The following is a 17,413-nucleotide window of genomic DNA, read 5'->3' as shown; positions in this document are numbered from 1 at the left end:
TATAAAGCATGGAATAATAAATCTGTCAAGTACTGTAAAGTATTTCCCTTTAAAAATACGTTGCACTATGAGTTTTTTATCGTTGTTGTGTAAATCGGCGTCACTGAAGCAGAAATAGTAGCAACCATGGCTCCTCGTTAAGGACATTAATGATGATGTATGCCAGAGCATTGTTATCACCATCAGTTGTTTACCCACCCACTATTAGGGGCATGTGTGTAAGTGCCACGACCAAACCCATAGTCGTAGAACTAAAAAAAAGAGTTATTAAATGTTGCACACACACACACACACACATGCTCATGCATAAATGATAGAGGGCAAGTGTGGGTAAAAACTGATACTAACACAAACTTATGTCGCGACGAAACCATGCTCAAGTGAGTTTAAAAGTTTTTCTCTGCGTCATGTCCTTTGTTGACTTTAGGTTGTTATCCTCTTATGACTATCAAAACCATTACGAAAACATTTTCCTGTTTATTTTTAATATTTTCATATCCTGCAGCTGAAGAATGTTCATCTAAACCACCTCGCACTCACACTTGGCTATGCATATCGAACTTTGCCAAGATAAATATTTGCTTGGTTATCTTAATTGTCTTTTTGATGGGGGGAGGAAAATAATAAAACATTAAGAAATTATTGATACATACATCGTGAAAGTGGTAGAAGTAGCAGACTACTACAGCATGGAATCTTTTAAAGTTTGAAGATATTTATGTTCCTTACAAAATAAAACAAATGCCTAAATTCGTAAGAACAAAACCTTATTCAAAGTATTCCTGTTTTGTAAACTTGAATAACAAGAATATCAACAAGAGTACAATATGTAACAGAGTACTGAACCACCGTAGCGCAGAGATAGGCATGACGCTGAATGCCTGGGTTTGAATCCTGAATATTTATTATTCAAGCCATGTAATCTTGGAAGGTTGGTAACCATCGGTGTTAACCTACTCTTTACAGCTCATAGTTTTGATAGTTTTTCTTTTCCAAATCATGTTCGCAGATTCCAGTTGCTTGCAACAGTTCGTTCTGGTTGTTTAAATGCCCTACATTACTTGAGAGATTCGTTTAACCTGGCTGCCACAACAGTACTAAGCCACAAAAAGTAATTGCGGATTTTTCATATAGTCGGCGTTGACAAACTTTTTCAACGGCTTGTGACTCTGTAATTGCATTCTTTCTTCTGTCAGTTATCAGCTGTTATTTTTAGCTTGCTTTAGAAAAAAAAGTGTAAAAAAAGTGTATTTGATTAAAGTTCATTCTAAGTTTTATTAAAAATGCATTTACTTTCTTTTAAAAAATCCGCAATTACTTTTTGGGCAACCCAATAGTTGAGCTCGGGGATTCCATTTGAAATGTCTCAATCCAACTAAACCGAGCTGAAAACTATTTTCCATCATTTAGGTTAGGTTGAAAAGAGGGTGCAGATATTAATCCGCCCCATGACACTATGGACATACACCTAAGCCAGTAATCGGCTTGTTGTGCGCTCTATAAAGTAACCTCTAATAAGAAAATTTTAAGTTAGGAATTCCGTGCTGTTTTCAATACCACTCCCATTTGTTGCTTCATGTCTTCGAAGTATCCTACCAGTGCAGTCGTAATCCTGTTGACATTTTCGTCAATCTCTTCTATGCTTGGACAATCTAAATTATCTTGCCCAAGTCTTCTTCTGAGTAGCCTTCCGAATTTTGTCCAGTTGGTTTTCAACTTATTCCAGAAGCTTATCGGACTCGGCGCTGGCCGTACTATTATAAACCTAATGTAGCGATGGTCAAAGAAAGAGTGTTCCATGGAGACCCTCCAACCCTGAACCTCATCGATCAGATTTTTTGAACATATCATCACAGCTAATACCTCCTCCCTAATCCTATTAATAAAGGTAGCGGTGTTACCAATATTTAATGTTGTTAGGTCGTTAGTATTCAAGAACTCTGCCAGGGCTTGGCCCCGCTTATTAGTGTTGGTACTACCCCACGAAATGTTGTGAGAGTTCACATCGCACCCTATTAGTACCTCGATATTGTGTCTCCACCTAAGTACCGGTATCTGTTGGACGCGAAAGCCGGGCAATGACAAAGGAAATGCTCCAACGTCTAATCATCTTCCACGCATTCCCTACACATGCTATCATTTGCCGCACCGATTTTACATAAGTGACCTCTTAGTCCAAAGTGTCCCGTTATGATACCAATAGCTATACTGACCTCCTTCTTGCTTCCTTTCAGTAATAGCCTCGTCTTCTCGCGATCTAAATTCCGCCATAGGATTTTCGCCGTCCTACCGACCGTTTTGCTGTTCCACAATGTTGCATGCGCATTCGTCGTCCACTCCCTTAACTCTGAGTGCGTCGACCCAAAAGGCTTCATTGCCAAATCGTCTGCCCTTTCATTTCCCCTTACTCCGTTATGACCCGGCACCCAAACGATGGGGATTTTGCCATCCTCAGAGAATCTCTCCTTCTTACACTGCAAGACTGTTCGTGACCTTACCGTCCTAGTTTTTATTGCCCTTATGGCAATTTTACTGTCGCTAAAGATGTTCACACTCGAAGTCCTCGCGTTAGCACCACACCACTTTACGCATTCCGTGATCGCCCGGATCTCCGCCTGCAGGACCGTATTATGGCCAGGCAGTCTAAAACAGATGTCAGTCCCTGGGTTTGATCCATCCGTGTAACATGATCTTCCAGCTGGCAATACTAGGGTTCCGTCAGTGCAAGTCTGCGCTGCAGGAAGCAGTGACTCGCACTCGACCTCAAGTGTCGTCTCAGTTATCCGATCGGAAACCTCCTCCCTTCCTTCCAGATTTCCTAACGTCGCTTCGATTATACCGCGATGGTATGAGCTGCTCCCATCCTCAATCCATTCTCCCTCCGCCTTAAGACTCACAGCCGCAGAGGTTGTCGCACACTTAATCAACATGTCAATGGGTCGGTTACCTAGAATAGTCTCCAGTGCCCTAGTGGGGCAATTATTAAATATTTAATACAACAGTTCAAACGGGACCATGCGAGCTATTAAAATGACAATCGCAATGGTAGATGTATACACCAAAATATTCGACCGAAAAGGTATTGTACACGATTGTCAAGAAGTTTGCACAACATTTAAATCGAGAGATCTGTCTCTGCCTGTCTACCGAATTTCAGTGTTCGTGTTGCTCCCTACCATCGACTTATTTCCATAAAAGATGTTTCTTCGTGTAGATCAAATCTTTCGGCATGTTGGTCTACCCTTTTCTGTTGTCCAATGAAATTTTCTAAAGTCTTGTGTGATATTTTCTCTCTGGGCGCTCGTAGAATGCAGTTGAGAAGTATGACAGCGGACCCTCCTTTTGAACAACGCCAGATTTCGGAAATAGTTGGGACGATTAAAGCGAAATGCATATTGCACTTTTATAGTAACCTAGAAACAAATTTGGTATCCAAATTTGAGGTTGGGTGCCTAGGGGGTCCGTCCAAAGCCCGTCAATGCGATATCTTGAACAACTATGACAATGTGGAACTCAAAGGAAAGGTATTTGAGAGTAGAAAACGAGTATGATATCCAAAATGGTGTCAAGTGTTTGAGGCAGCTCCACCCCCAGAAAAACCCCCAAATCGGAAATATCTGCCGACCATGGTAATATGGGGCCCAAATGGAAGGTCTTTGAGAGTGGAGTGGAGCGGAGAGTGCAGCCCCACCACTTCAACCCCCAAACTGAACTTATTCTCAACCACGGCAATATTGTATCACTTTAGTATTTTATCACCACATGGGAATATTTCATTTTGTAGGATCTATTGCTCCAGTAGATATCATTCACGGGTTAATCCTTGTCACCGGAGAACATTGTATCCATCATAGCTCATTTCTAATACTAATGGATCTTTCTATTTAATTTCTTTAGTTGAGACAGAGATTTAATCGCTTTGTGCTGCTGACTTTGCTCAACATGAGATTGATTTTCCAGCAGGATTGTTCCATTAAATTGGTGAGCCAACAATGCTGGCTTGTTGGCTGGCTGACTGGATGTGGATGTGGTGGGTGGGCATTAGTGTTGGTGTCGATACTTTTGTTCCTTTTGTTCGTTGTCAGGGTTTACACAGAATTTCGTCTAAGACACTTTAGCGTTTTCGACAACAATGGCAGTTGCTGGCTGGCTGTCTGTCTGTTTGACTGCCTTTGTATTTTGGCTGTTTTGTTGCAAATGACATTATACTTGTACGTGTGTCATTCAGTCAGTCAGTCTGTCAGTCTAGGTGCGACGCTTTAAGGTGTGTGAGAGTGTGTTTGAATGGATTTTAAATCGCTTTTTGTCAATTTACGCTCAGAGCACTGCGATTATTTCCGGTAAATTTCGTTAAATACGTGAGTGACTTGTATTCACCTAGCAGTCAAGTGTTTGTTTTGGAATATTCTCGCCCAAGAGAATATTCATATCCTCCGCCACTAATGTGGTACAGGGTATTAAAACTTTGTGCATTTGTATGCAACGCTTAGAAGGACAAGAGCTAGACTCATTGATAGGTATACCGATCGACTTAGAATAACTTCCTGATTCGATTTAGCTATGTCCGACTGTCTGTCTGTCCATGTATTCTTGTAATCAAGGTACAGGTCGCATTTGTTGTTCGATTTTCGAAAAATTTTGCTCTTTTGGTCCAAGGACGACGCATTATTTTTTTTTTAACAAAACCGGATCAGATTATATCTAAATCTCCAAATATACATCTTTCTTCCGATGTGGCCATTTAGCGTAAGATATTCTATTTGACGTGCCAACATGTGTGCAAAATTTCACCAAAGTCGTCTCAAATTTAGATTTGTGCTCCTTGAAGCCCCCATTAAAACTCATCCGATATGGTTTTTAAGGCTATAGAAGCCACGATTTTGGTCCGATTTTGACAAAGTTAAGCGTGAGATGTTTTTTACTTGACGTCCCAATACGTGTCCAAATTTCATTAAAATCGGTCCACATTTATATAGCCGCCATATAAATCTTTCATCCGATATGGCCTTTTGAAGCTGTAGAAGCCATATCTTAACAAAACCTTAGCGTGTTTTATTTGACGTTCTAGTATGTGTACAAAATTTCATCAAAATCGGTTCAAATTTTGATATAGCTCCCATACAGATCTTCTTCCATCCGATATGGACTTAAAGGCTATAGTGGCCAAAAATTACGTCCTATCGTAAGAAAAAATTACACGGATCTATTCAATATTTCACAAGGTATGCAAAATTAGAGTCTGACTAGATTTCGATATAGGTTCTATGAATACCGCTTTGAGTCCTACTTTTAATACGTAGACTCAGTGGCGTAGGGTATTATGTAGTCGGCTCCGGCCGACGTTTGCCTTTCGTTGCTGATTTTTCTTTTGTGACTCTCTCAAGAAGTTCTTAACAACACAATCGCTTAAAGGCAAGACGCCTTATGTCCTCGATAATAAATGGAGAATTTAAATTTTGTGCTCCATTTGATGTGTATGGGAATGGCATCGCATTAGGACGCATTCTTGCAAAAATGAATTGGGCACCCATGCGAAAGCAATTAGAGGAGCGAGCATTGGAACATGAGAGCTTCGATATAAATCAAATGTTTTCAACGGCATTGTGTCTGGCGTTTATTTTTAAATTTAATCAAAAGCAGAGATGTGTGCGTGGGTGTGTGTGTGTGTGTGTGTGAAGATATTTAAAATGCAAATTTAAAATTGATTTTAAATAAAACAAACTCCAGCTTGAATTGATTTGAATTCCTTAGCCAGGCTGAGGGGGGCTTCTTGTTATTCTAATTAGATGCCGAATGGCGTCAACTACATCCTTAAGATGTTTGCTGTCATGGTCCTTGACGCAGAGTTCGAAGTAAAGTCATGCTCTCATTGTCTGCCAGCTGAATGCCTGCCGCCCAGACAAGTTATGCCAACAAAATCAAAGCACATAAAATTAAAAATATTTCGTTGAATTATTATTAAGACCAAGGACCTCCTACTTGAGACAAAAAAAAAAAACTAAGGAAACACCAGCCCACACACCGTTTGCCCTCAGAGACATTCGCAACACACAGTTGCCCCCACCATCCTGCCGCACACATTGCGAGCTTGGAGTGCCAAAGTGTTTTAATTAAAAATCTATGAAAATGACTTTATTTTATTAATTTCTTCTCATTTAAGCCAAAGAAACGAAAAAAGACAGCTCAGCGGAATATTTTGTGCTAAATAGTGAATGTAAAAGGCGAGATGAAACTGAGGGAAAAAAAGTCGCCAGTGCTCATTAGCGATAAATAAGGACTTCTAAGTCCGCTGTTTCCTCCATCACCATGACAGCAGCAGCTACAACAACAAAACCAACAGTGCTGAGGAAGCCAAAATAACTTCAACGAATAATGGTAGTACTCCACCCCACTTTGGGGGAGAGCAATTCTGAGGGGTTTTTAGGTTTCCCCAGACTTTTCGAGTGCCAAAGCGCAATGAGTAATTACACTCACTTAATACCAATTTACAATGGCATTAATGTTCTTGCCCCTTTTGTTGGGCGGCCCTTCTAGTCATCACCATTACCATTCACTACTCCTTTTCGAAGAACATTGTGTGGCTGCTCGGGAGACTCCAGTTAGTGTCGTTGTCGCCACATCGCCAAATAGGTTTTAGGTTTTTGCAAAACACTTCCTTCCTTCCTTTCATACTTCGCCATGGCTGCATTGTGGACAAATCTCATAAAACCGGTGGTTTTGTTCGAATTAATTCTTTAATATGAATTTGTCGGCTTCGCCAAGTGTGAGTGGGATGGAATTTCATTTCTAATTGTGACATTCTTGATTACATTTCACAGCAATAAAAGTTGATTCCCGGCAGAAGGTCCGTCCCTTGGCATCACTGACTCCTTTGACAACCCCCCAGTTGTCAATGCTGGTAATCTTAATTGCAGCCAGCTTCGTCTCTACCTCCATCACCTTATATTGAAACTAGATTGCAATAAAGTTCAATTAGCAAGTGGTTAAGGCAGAAGTAGTGGAAATCTTAATGAATTACCAATTTATATGTGGCACAAATTAAATGGGTCGTTGGCTATTTGGAGCACAATCAGGAATATCACATAATTGTTTCACTTATTAATTGTAGCGATAAATAAAAGACGTGCACCTGCAGTTAGACAAATGAAATCTATAAATGTACGCGGGGGAAGCATATACGGACAAAATGTGTGTCCCAACTCTAAAGATTTAAACCAAAGATAAAGAATTCTATTGAAAGATTTCAAATGCTCTATCCTTTTAAAGAGTTATTTACTTTGGTGAAAGATTTTTTACTTAACGTTAGGCAATGTGTATCTTCAATTTTAGTATACGGTAAGTATACGGGTAAACGTTGAGAAGGGTGCTTTAGGGCGTACCCCAAAACACTTGGCTCCAAAATTGGATAATCTACTCCCTAATACCTTTCATTTGAGTCCCATATAGCCATGGTTGGCTAATATGCCCATTTGGAGGTATTTTGGAGGTGAGCGACCTCCCATTACTTGGAACTAATGTTTTATACCATATTTGTAATCTACTGCCTAATACTTTTCATTTGAGTCCCATATTGACATGAACTTCGAATATATCTGTTTAGAGAAGTTTTGGGGTTGGGGATGGCCCTCTGGGTACTTTGACCCAAATTTAGTACCATATTCGTTTTCTGGTCTCCAATATCTTTCATTTGATACCCTATTTGTGTCCATCGGACCACTTTCGGATATGGGTGGCATTTTTGGGGTAAGGTGGAGGAGGGTTCGCCTCCACCCGATATCTAAAAATCATATAGCCTATGTTTCCTTCCAGACAAACGTACACAATCTATGAAAATTTTAAGAAAATCGGTTCAGCCAAGTATCATATACTCATAATGGGTCTAATGCCGTTTTTGGGGGGTGGCGTAACCCCCTTTACTTCGATCTGATTTTGTATGTCAGATTCGAAATCTACTCCTGAATACCTTGCATTTGAGCCCCATATTGAAATGAACGTCGAATATGTTTCTTTGGGGAAGTTTTGGGGTTAGTGCGGCTCGATGGGTACATAGACTTATTTTAATTTTAATACCATATTCGGATTCTACTCTCCAATACCTTTCATTTGATAGCTATGTTGTCCGGATGGGTCCACTTTCGATTTTGGGTTGTGTTTTTGGCATAAAGGGGAGGGTCCATCCCCCTTCAGATACCGAAAAATTATATAGCACAATATACACAATATGCGAAAATTAAAAAAAAAAACGGTTCTGCCGTTTTTCAGTCTATACGGAACAAACAAACCGAGTCCCATATATCCGTGATTGGCTAATGTACCCATTTTGGGCGTTATTGTGTGGTGGGGTGACCGCCTATACTTCGACATGAATTTGTATGCCAGATTCATAACCTACTCCTGCATACTTTTCATTTGATACCCATATTGTCCTTATCGGTCCTCTTTTGATGTTGGGTGGTGTTTTTGGGATATCGGTGGAGGGTCCGCCCCCTTCCGTTATCAATAAATTATAAAGCCTATTCCTACATCCTGATCATATTCGTAATCTACTGCCGAATACCTTTCATTTGAGCCCCATATTGTCATGATCGTCAAATAAACCTATTTTAAGGGGGTTTGGGGTTGGGCCGGCCCCCCAGGCACTTGGAGGCAACTTTTATTATGAAATAGCATAAGAATGAAGACGAAGCCATCAATTCAACTTTTAACAGATGCACAGAATCATGTGTATACCATGGCAGTAGTGTAATTGTGTGGACAAAATATATACCATTAAACAAATACACATGCATCGGGAAAAGTACAGCTAATAGACAGGGTTGTCGAGCGTGGTTAATGTGGTAATTGTATCATAGAGGCGTTTTTGCCATAAATTCAGTATAAGTACAACATACCGACGTAAAGCCCTTGAAGCCTTCACACCTAATATGGCTGATGAGTAATTCTAAATTACGAAATGGGTCCCATAGTGGTTGCTGTGTGTTGCCATCTCTGGCTTTCCTTTTCCATTTTGCAAAGAAAATCTCCGATCATTGAGCTCGTCTCGAAAGAGAAACAAACAAAAAAATGTTGCTGGGGTCTTATTATTAAAAAAAAAATCCAAATTATTATAAACATTGGAAATTGATTTTAAACCAATAGAGAGTTGTTGCAAATAACCAGAAATGGGATTGGTTCACAATTGACGCGACTTGGTAGTGATAAGACCGCCTTTGACGTTGTACGCCTGGGTTCAAACCCCTGCAAGAACATAAGAAAAAAGTTGTGGCGAGGGTTATCCTCTCCTAAGGCTGGTGACACTTGTGAGGTAATAACCTTAAGTAATCAGCCGTGTAAACCTCTTTACTGAATGGTTTAAGTTTGAGTTTAAACTTGTTGTGGACAGCACTCATTGGTAAAAGAGAAGTATCTCCAATGTTCCTTAGCATTCCATTAGTTCATGGGCAAATTTGTATTTTACAAACAAATCCACAAAGTTTTAATACCTCTCGGTGACCCGGTACGGAATGATTGTGAGCATCACACAGGCTGAAACTTAAAGCTCCGATTTGTCTGATTCGTTATCACCAAAAGCTTAACTGGAAGCTACCGAACGCGCCCAGAGGTTACTGATAGTGGAATGTTTCATACGGAGTAACTGTAATTGCAAACAATCACCGGTATCGAGTGGAGAGTCTCAGTGAAAGAACGGGCTGCACCGCCTTTTGCTTAAATACAGAGTGCCTACGTTCCCGCGGCGATCGGTCCTATGAACCGGAACGAGCTGGACGTGGATCGCTACGTCCACAAGCGTCCTACAGCAACAAAAAACGTTTAGTGAAGTTCGTACTTGAGTTGGCTAGGTTAGACAGGAAGGCACGCTACAAGTAACCTTGATTACTAGTCGCTTCACTCGGAATGGACCTTAGGCCCTTTGTGTTTGCGTTTGATCCATTAGCCGAACTCAAAACAGAGTACCTAGCGCCTCGAGCCTCTGCACGTCTCTTCTTATTTCTGAGAGCTAGATTCGAGATATCTTTCTTCACTTTACTTTTACAGCTGGAAAATATTTGGAATAAAAAGCTGGTACCACAATATCCGAAAACAATTTTCACAGCTGTTTAGTGCTCCCGAAATTATTCGTAACATTTAATAAATTTATTCAGTTTTAATAGAAATCATCGTTTGTAGTCGATCAAAAAACTGTTGGACAGCCATTATTTTCACTTGTGGATTAGTCTAATTCCGGGCCGGAAAGTGATTGCTGCATTAAATTCTTTCACATCTCTCACATATGCCCCTATTGCAACTGTTTGTTCCCCACCATACAGAGTCCTATTTCGATTTTATTGCAATTAACTTCAGTTAAAACACTCGCATCACAAAAGCCTTGTATTGAGGCAATTTTAGCCACCTTCATGGCCACGAATGCTGTAATGCCGAATCAAGCTTGTTTATGACCATAATAGCGAATAATGGTATGGAGAGGGCATAAAAGTGGAAGGCATAAAATTACTTTATGATCCCAGAAACGACACATTTTGTGGGAGTGGGTGTGGGTTTGGGTGTGTATGCGAGTGCTGTTCGTGTTATTAGATGTACACCGACATCCAAATTTAATGCGAGTAACAATGTCAGGTCGTGCATCTTCAGATTCAGCCCCCTCTTAAGAATCCAAATAATTCGAGCTGAGGCGAGCGAAGGAGACCAGCGCTAGCAAAGAATAAAAAAAAGAGGAAGGCGGCAGGAAGTTAATAAAATAGGTCTACTTTAACATGAACTTCCTTAAATATTAACCAACTCTGTGCCCCACACGTAGGGCCGTAGAGAAGTAAGGAGAGTTGCCTGGAATGTGAGGATATGTGAATGTGTGTCGGCATGTCTGCTGTATCCTTCGCATCCATTTGTGTGTTGTTGTTGTACGTGATAATAAATTAAACATTTATGCGATTTATGGTGTTCATCTTATGCTTGTTGTTCCTTACATATTTTTCTGTATTTCCTTCTTCTCCCCACTTGTTCTTGCTGACACAAACAAACAAACGAAATAACAGGATCATTGTTTTTGTTTCCAAACTCGTTCTGCAATGTGAGAGGGAAAATGCTAAGGACACTGGTTACGGAATTGAAGAAGTTGCTATGCTATCTGCACTCACATATTTCATATCAACAATTTAATTTAGTTGATAGGTCGAGTCAAATAATAAGAATGTGTTCTTGCTTCGCCTCCTCCCCGCGCTTCCTCTTGTCGTCTTTCTCCAGCTTAATCGGTGAATTAGACAACAAAGTTATAAATAAATACTTCCATGTTTGCATTATGCCTGATTTATATCACTTGGAGCTCTTGGTTTTTCCATTGTTGCCAAACAAATGAAGTGCAGTTGAAGAGAATCCTTTAGGCGAGTGGGCGGACGGACAGACGGACGGCCGAACGAATCCTAGAATTAGCTAATAAAAGACAATAATTCACTCTGATTGGCTGTAATTGCATGTTATCGCGTTGTTTACGTTGGATTACTTTTTCCTTTTGGCCCTTTGGCTGTGTTGCCGGAATCTGGGTTTTGTAATCACATGTTGAGAATGGCCACAAAAGTTTCTTCGAATTCCTTTGGCAGGATACTTCTGTGGTGACTTGCTTATGGCCACAAAATCAAAGTTTTACAAAACTTGGTCCATTGTTAGAATAGTCCATTGTTGGCATTGGTTGCTGACTGGGGCAAAGCCCATAACAAATCCGAATTTATGTTACTTAAGGCTGCCGCCAAGCCCCCACCCTTGGCTTGAGTCCTTGCCCATAATGTTTACCTCATTAGTTTTTCTTCTTGGTTGTTTGATTGATTGATTTATTTGTTCATTGGTTCGTTTGTTTGCCCATTTCTTAGCTGCTTCATTGGTCACATTGTTCGCTTTCTTATTACACCATTCACAATTTTCAGTTCAGTTCAGTTCATTTGATTAGAAATTCCTTTCATCACCCCAAGCGCTCCATCGACACCCCACGCTTATACATTATACATCATCGCTTCACATTGCATCATCCCTTCGAGGATATTGGCATTTGGCATCTTGAATGACTCGAAAGAGTTTTAAGTCTAAAGCCTAATGCCAATGCTGATGCCATGGAATGCCATGTAATTAACCCACAAATTAATGACTATTATTAACATTTTGTGTGCGTTTGTGTAGTTGTAATTAATGCCGTCGTTCCTTTGAAATTACTATGCGAAATTGGCTTTTGATTTTCATTTGCTTTATGATTTTCACTTCAACTTACACACATATTATTTTGTTTCCTTTTCTTCTTGTTTCTTTTTCTTTTTAGCTCCTGAACCTGCAAAAATTGAAAAACCAAAAGGTATTACTCTCAGCTCTTTTTATAGACTTTACGTTTGTTGTTAAATAGCACAACGTAGAATGTAGTAGACTCAAAAAATTAGCTGTAGTTTTTTAAATCCAAGTCCATGAAAATTAGAAAACAAAACAAAGCCACATACCGAGTGTTAGAACTTTGCTATACGAATTTTGTGAAAACTAAATTTAAGTGTTTATTTCGCAAAAAGAAATCGAATAGATATTAAATATAACATGACCTAGCCAAGAATAACTGTTGTCTAATGTTGTGAAACTCGGTGTCACCTGGAATACTAATCTGAAATTAATTGTCCATTACTGAACTAACCAGTGTAAATTTTGTTCAAAAAAAAATGTTAAAAAAGTTAGTTAAAAAGGTGTTCAAAATAATACAAATTAACTAAAAGTAAAAACCACATAATTACGCCCAGATAATGAGATTTATTAATTGAAATTTTGCACGTTGAATAATTGCTTGTCAGCTCCAAAATCGTACATCATTGAACATTTTGCAGAAGTCAAATCTGAATGGTGCATCTGTTAAAGAAATATTTTATACGCACCCAATTTGCCAAGCACTCGAAGATGCGGTAGGAGGATAAACAAGTAAAGGCGTGCTAAGTTCGGCCGGGCCGAATCTTCTATACCCTCCATCATGGATCGCATTTGTCGAGTTCTTTTCCCGGTATATCTTCTTAGGCAAAAAAAAAAGATGATAATAGAAAAGATTTGCTCTGCTATTAGAGCGATATCAAGATATGGTTCGGTTCAGACCACAATCAAATTATATGTTGTAGACCTGTGAAAAATGTCAGCAAATTTGAATAAGAATTGCGCCCTTTGGGGGCTCAAGAAGTAAAATAGAGAGATCGATTTATATGAGAGCTGTATCAGGCTATAGACCGATTCAGACCATAAAAAATACGTATGTTGATGGTCATGAGAGGATCCGTCGTATAAAATTTAATGCAAATCGGATAATAATTGCGACCTTAAGAGGCTCAAGAAGTCAAGATCCCAGGTCGGTTTATATGGCAGCTATATCAGGTTAAGAACCGATTTGAACCTTATTTGACACAGTTGTTGAAAGTCATAATAAAATACGTCGTGCAAAATTTCAGCCAAATCGGATATGAATTGCGCCCCCTAGAAGCTTAAGAAGTCAAGACCCAAGATCGGTTTATATGGCAGCTATATCAGGTTATAGAGTGATTTGAACCATACTTGGCACATTTGTTGGATATCATAACAAAATACTACGTGCAAAATTTTATTCCAATCGGATAAGAATTGCGCACTCTAGAGGCTCAAGAAGTCTGGACCCAAGATCGGTTTATATGGCAGCTATATCAAAACATGAACCGATATGACCCATGACGATGACTTTGTCAGACTGATATTTCGAGTCAGTATTGGTCAATAATGCGCTTGCAGTGACCCTAGAAGTGAAAATCGGGCGATATACATAAATGGCAGCTATATCTAAATCTAAACCGATTTTCATGAAGTTCAACAGTAATATTAGAAGACATACGAAAATCCACCCTACCAAACTTTGAGAGAATCGGTTACCAAATGAGCACTTTATTGCAATATTAGTCCAAATCTGACGCACATATATATGGGAGCTATATCTAAATCTGAACCGATTTCTAGCAAACTTCTAAAATATTGTGGAAGTCTTCGGGGAAAGCGTTGTACAATGTTTTGGGAAAATCAGTCAATAAATGCGCTTGCAGTGACCATAGAAGTGAAAATCGGGCGATGAATATATATGAGAGCTATATCTAAATCTAAACCGATTTTTATGAAATTAAACTGTAATGTCGAGAGTCATTATAAAATCATTCCTGCCAAATTTTGAAATAATCGGTTTGCAAATGACCCTCTCATTGCATTATTACTTCAAATCGGACGAACATATATGGGAGCTATATCTAAATCTGAACCAATTTCAATGGGCTTCGTCTCTTGGCTGACAAACATGCCTTTAGCAAATTTGAAGACGATCGGAAAAAAACTGCGAGCTGTAGTTTTGTTGGACATAGCTAAATAGAATCAGAAAGTTATTCTGAGTCGATCGGTATACTTTTCAATGGGTCTATCTCTCATACTTTTGGGTGTTACAAACAAATGAACTAAGTTATAATACCCTGTACCACAATAGTGGCGTATGGTATAACAATGCATATTCAATGAAAAAATGATTGAACCAATAAATTTTTTTTATTGAATACTATTTTATTTTCAATTAAATTTTTAATTGAAGAATTTTTTGCGATTTTTTTCTGGCAAGATGTCGGAAGTCTAAACAGAAGTCTTTGTACAATTTCAGCCAAATATGATGAAAATTGAGTCTTATAAAAATGCAAGAAGTCAAAACCGTATTGGTTTTTACAGGGGCTTTATCCAAATCTGAACCGATATGATCCATTTGCAATCCGCAACGAACTACATCAAAAGGAAGTATCAATCGGTTATCTAAATAAGTTCAAACGCTAGTTTCGACAGAAGGACGGACAAACCGACGGACGGATGGACAGACGGACATGGCTAGATCGACTAGGAATGTCAGGATGATCAAGAACTTACAGTGGTGGAAAACATAACAGGGACACCAGTTTCTACGAATTATATTCAACTAAATGACCATGTTAATTTCATAGAGATATTGAGCTGAAACTTTGCACAGATTCTTTTTTTTGTCCATAAGCAGGTTAAGTTCGATGATGGGTTGTATCGGACTATATCTTCATATAGCACCCATATAGACCGATCCGCCGATTTAGGGTCTTAGGCCCAAAACAGCCACATTTATTATCCGATTTTGCCGAAATTCGGGACAGTGAGTTGTGTTAGGCTCTTCGAAATTGTTCTGCAACCTCGCCCAAATCGGTCCAGATTTGGATATAGCTGCCACATAGACCGATATCTCGATTTGAAGTCTTGGCCCCATAAAAGGCGCATTTATGACCCGATTTCACTGAAATTAGACACACTGACTTATGTTAGGCTTTCCGACATTCGTGTCGTAAATGGTTTAGATCGGTTTATTTTAAGATATAGCTACTAAAGAGATCAATATTTTGTTATATACAATTGAACAATGACTTTTACTTATTAGTATTTGGTCCAAATCGGAACATATTTTGATATAGCTGCTATGGAGCATAAGGTATGAATTTTGCGCCGGATTTTGACGAAAGGTGGTTTACATATATACCCGAGGTGGTGGGTGTCCAAAGTTCGGCCCGGCCGAACTTAACGCCTTCTTACTTGTTTAATTTTTTCCACCTCTACTTTATAGAGTCTCTGATTAATATTTCGAGGTGGTATAAACGGAATGACTTGGTTGGTATACCCCCATCCTATGGTGGTGCGTTAAAAAAGAGCCATTGTCATGATAGTTTCTTTTAACTCAAAATTCAATGTAAGCGTCTCTTAACTCAAATTTTTATTTATAATTTGTAAATAAAAGAATATATGAAATTTTCGCTAAAAAATTTGAGATAATCAAGTTAAAAGTTAATTAAATTTGATGAATGTCATCTGCTCCACATACTTGTTTTTATATTGGCACTTTTATGTTCTTTAGAATAGATAATCATATTTGCATGTTATCTACAATAAGTTGTTTATAATTTCACGTAAGTACTAATTGTTTAGAGAATTGAATTAGAGAATGTTGTGTGAATACAATTGAGATAAGAAAAGAGTGAATGAGCGCCAACTGTCGCTTTGGTGGAATGCTGAACACACGACTCCAAAACTTGTTGTTGTGACTGTGGACTGTATATGAAGTAGATGCCACAGAGAACAATATCTTTCTGTTGAAAATACTTTATGTTATTCTACTTTAGTTCAACATAATTAATTTGATTAAGTTACCTTAGTATTAATTGTTGTGTATTGAAAAAATAATTTTCATTTTCCATATCACTCTGTATACTGAATTTAAATAAAGCATACACATTTAAATTTCATTGCGTACATATTCTGTCTCAATAGGTTATGGGCCCAGAACTCATAACGCGAATTTTGAGCAAATAAGAATAATTCAAACTACATAATCTGGACTAGCAATTCAAAGGCCGTTGTTTCTGTTGGTCAGAAAAATATTGAATTGGTGAGCTTTGTGTACCGGGAACAGAAATTCAAAAGGTGAAATTTTCTGTTGGACAGAAAAATTGTTAAATTGGGAAGCTGTGTATACCTGGAAAAGCGATTCAAAAGCTGAAATTTTCTGTAGGTCAGAAAAATTTTTTGGAATTGGTAAGCTGTGTATCCTGATCTGTTGAAAAATGTCTACGTTTAATGGACGCATTCCGTTGTTCAACGGCAACAATTTTTTGACATGGAAAACGCAAATGGAGGCTATTTTGCATAAAAATAGATTGCTGAATATTGTGATGGGTGAAGAAAAATGTCCGGAACTTCCAATTTTACCTCAAAATGCAACGAGTGAGCAGAGAATTCAATTTGAAACCAAGATGGAGACCCTGAAAAAATTCAAGGAAAAGGATATGGATGCAAGAGCCGAAATTTTGATATCCTTGGAAGCAAACATAGTGAGTATGGTGAGACATATCAAGTCATCAAGTGAAATGTGGAAACATCTGGAAGATACTTTTGATCGAAAGACTATCAGAAAGAAGATAGAGTGCTACAGGAAGCTGCTAAACTTCAAAATGTCTGAAAACCAGAGCGTGTCGGAATTTTTAATTGAATTCGACGTTTGTGCTGCTTCGATTCGTGAAATGGGTGTTGAATTGGATGAAGACCTTCTTGCGGTTATAATTGTAGATGCATTGCCAGAGAAATTTTCAGCTATTAAGGCTGCCGTGGATACTGCAAACGAATTTCCGAAAGTTGAGGTGTTGAAGGCGCGTTTGTTGGAAATTGGTGATAAAAATGCGTTAGATCAAGATTCTGCAATGAAAGCTAAACATTACGCAAGAAAGCAACATCAATATGGTTCAAATTACAACAAAACTCAAGCTGAAGGTATGTTCAAAAAGACTTTTAAATGTTTTCGTTGTAAAAAGAAAGGACATAAAGCCAGCGAATGTAGAGCAAAATTGTCATT

The 17,413-nt window shown here is 38.7% G+C and overlaps 1 protein-coding gene across 2 annotated transcripts in view; it reads left to right on the top strand.

Moving 5' to 3' along the window:
- The window catches only part of LOC106095833 (cyclin-dependent kinase 14), a 423,150-nt gene that overhangs the window by 339,285 nt on the left and 66,452 nt on the right, over window positions 1-17,413 (top strand). Inside the window, exon 4 of one of the 2 annotated variants that reach the window (XM_013263226.2) lies at window positions 12,299-12,331. The exons of the other annotated variant lie outside the window; for it this stretch is intronic. Within the exon in view, the coding sequence (XP_013118680.1) occupies window positions 12,299-12,331 (33 nt within the window). The remainder of the gene's footprint in view (window positions 1-12,298; window positions 12,332-17,413) is intronic. 2 annotated transcript variants of the gene reach the window in all.

The sequence above is a fragment of the Stomoxys calcitrans genome, chromosome 1, assembly GCF_963082655.1.
Source record: "Stomoxys calcitrans chromosome 1, idStoCalc2.1, whole genome shotgun sequence".
Taxonomy (NCBI): Eukaryota; Metazoa; Arthropoda; class Insecta; order Diptera; family Muscidae; genus Stomoxys; species Stomoxys calcitrans.
This window is presented reverse-complemented; position numbering and strand designations above follow the sequence as displayed.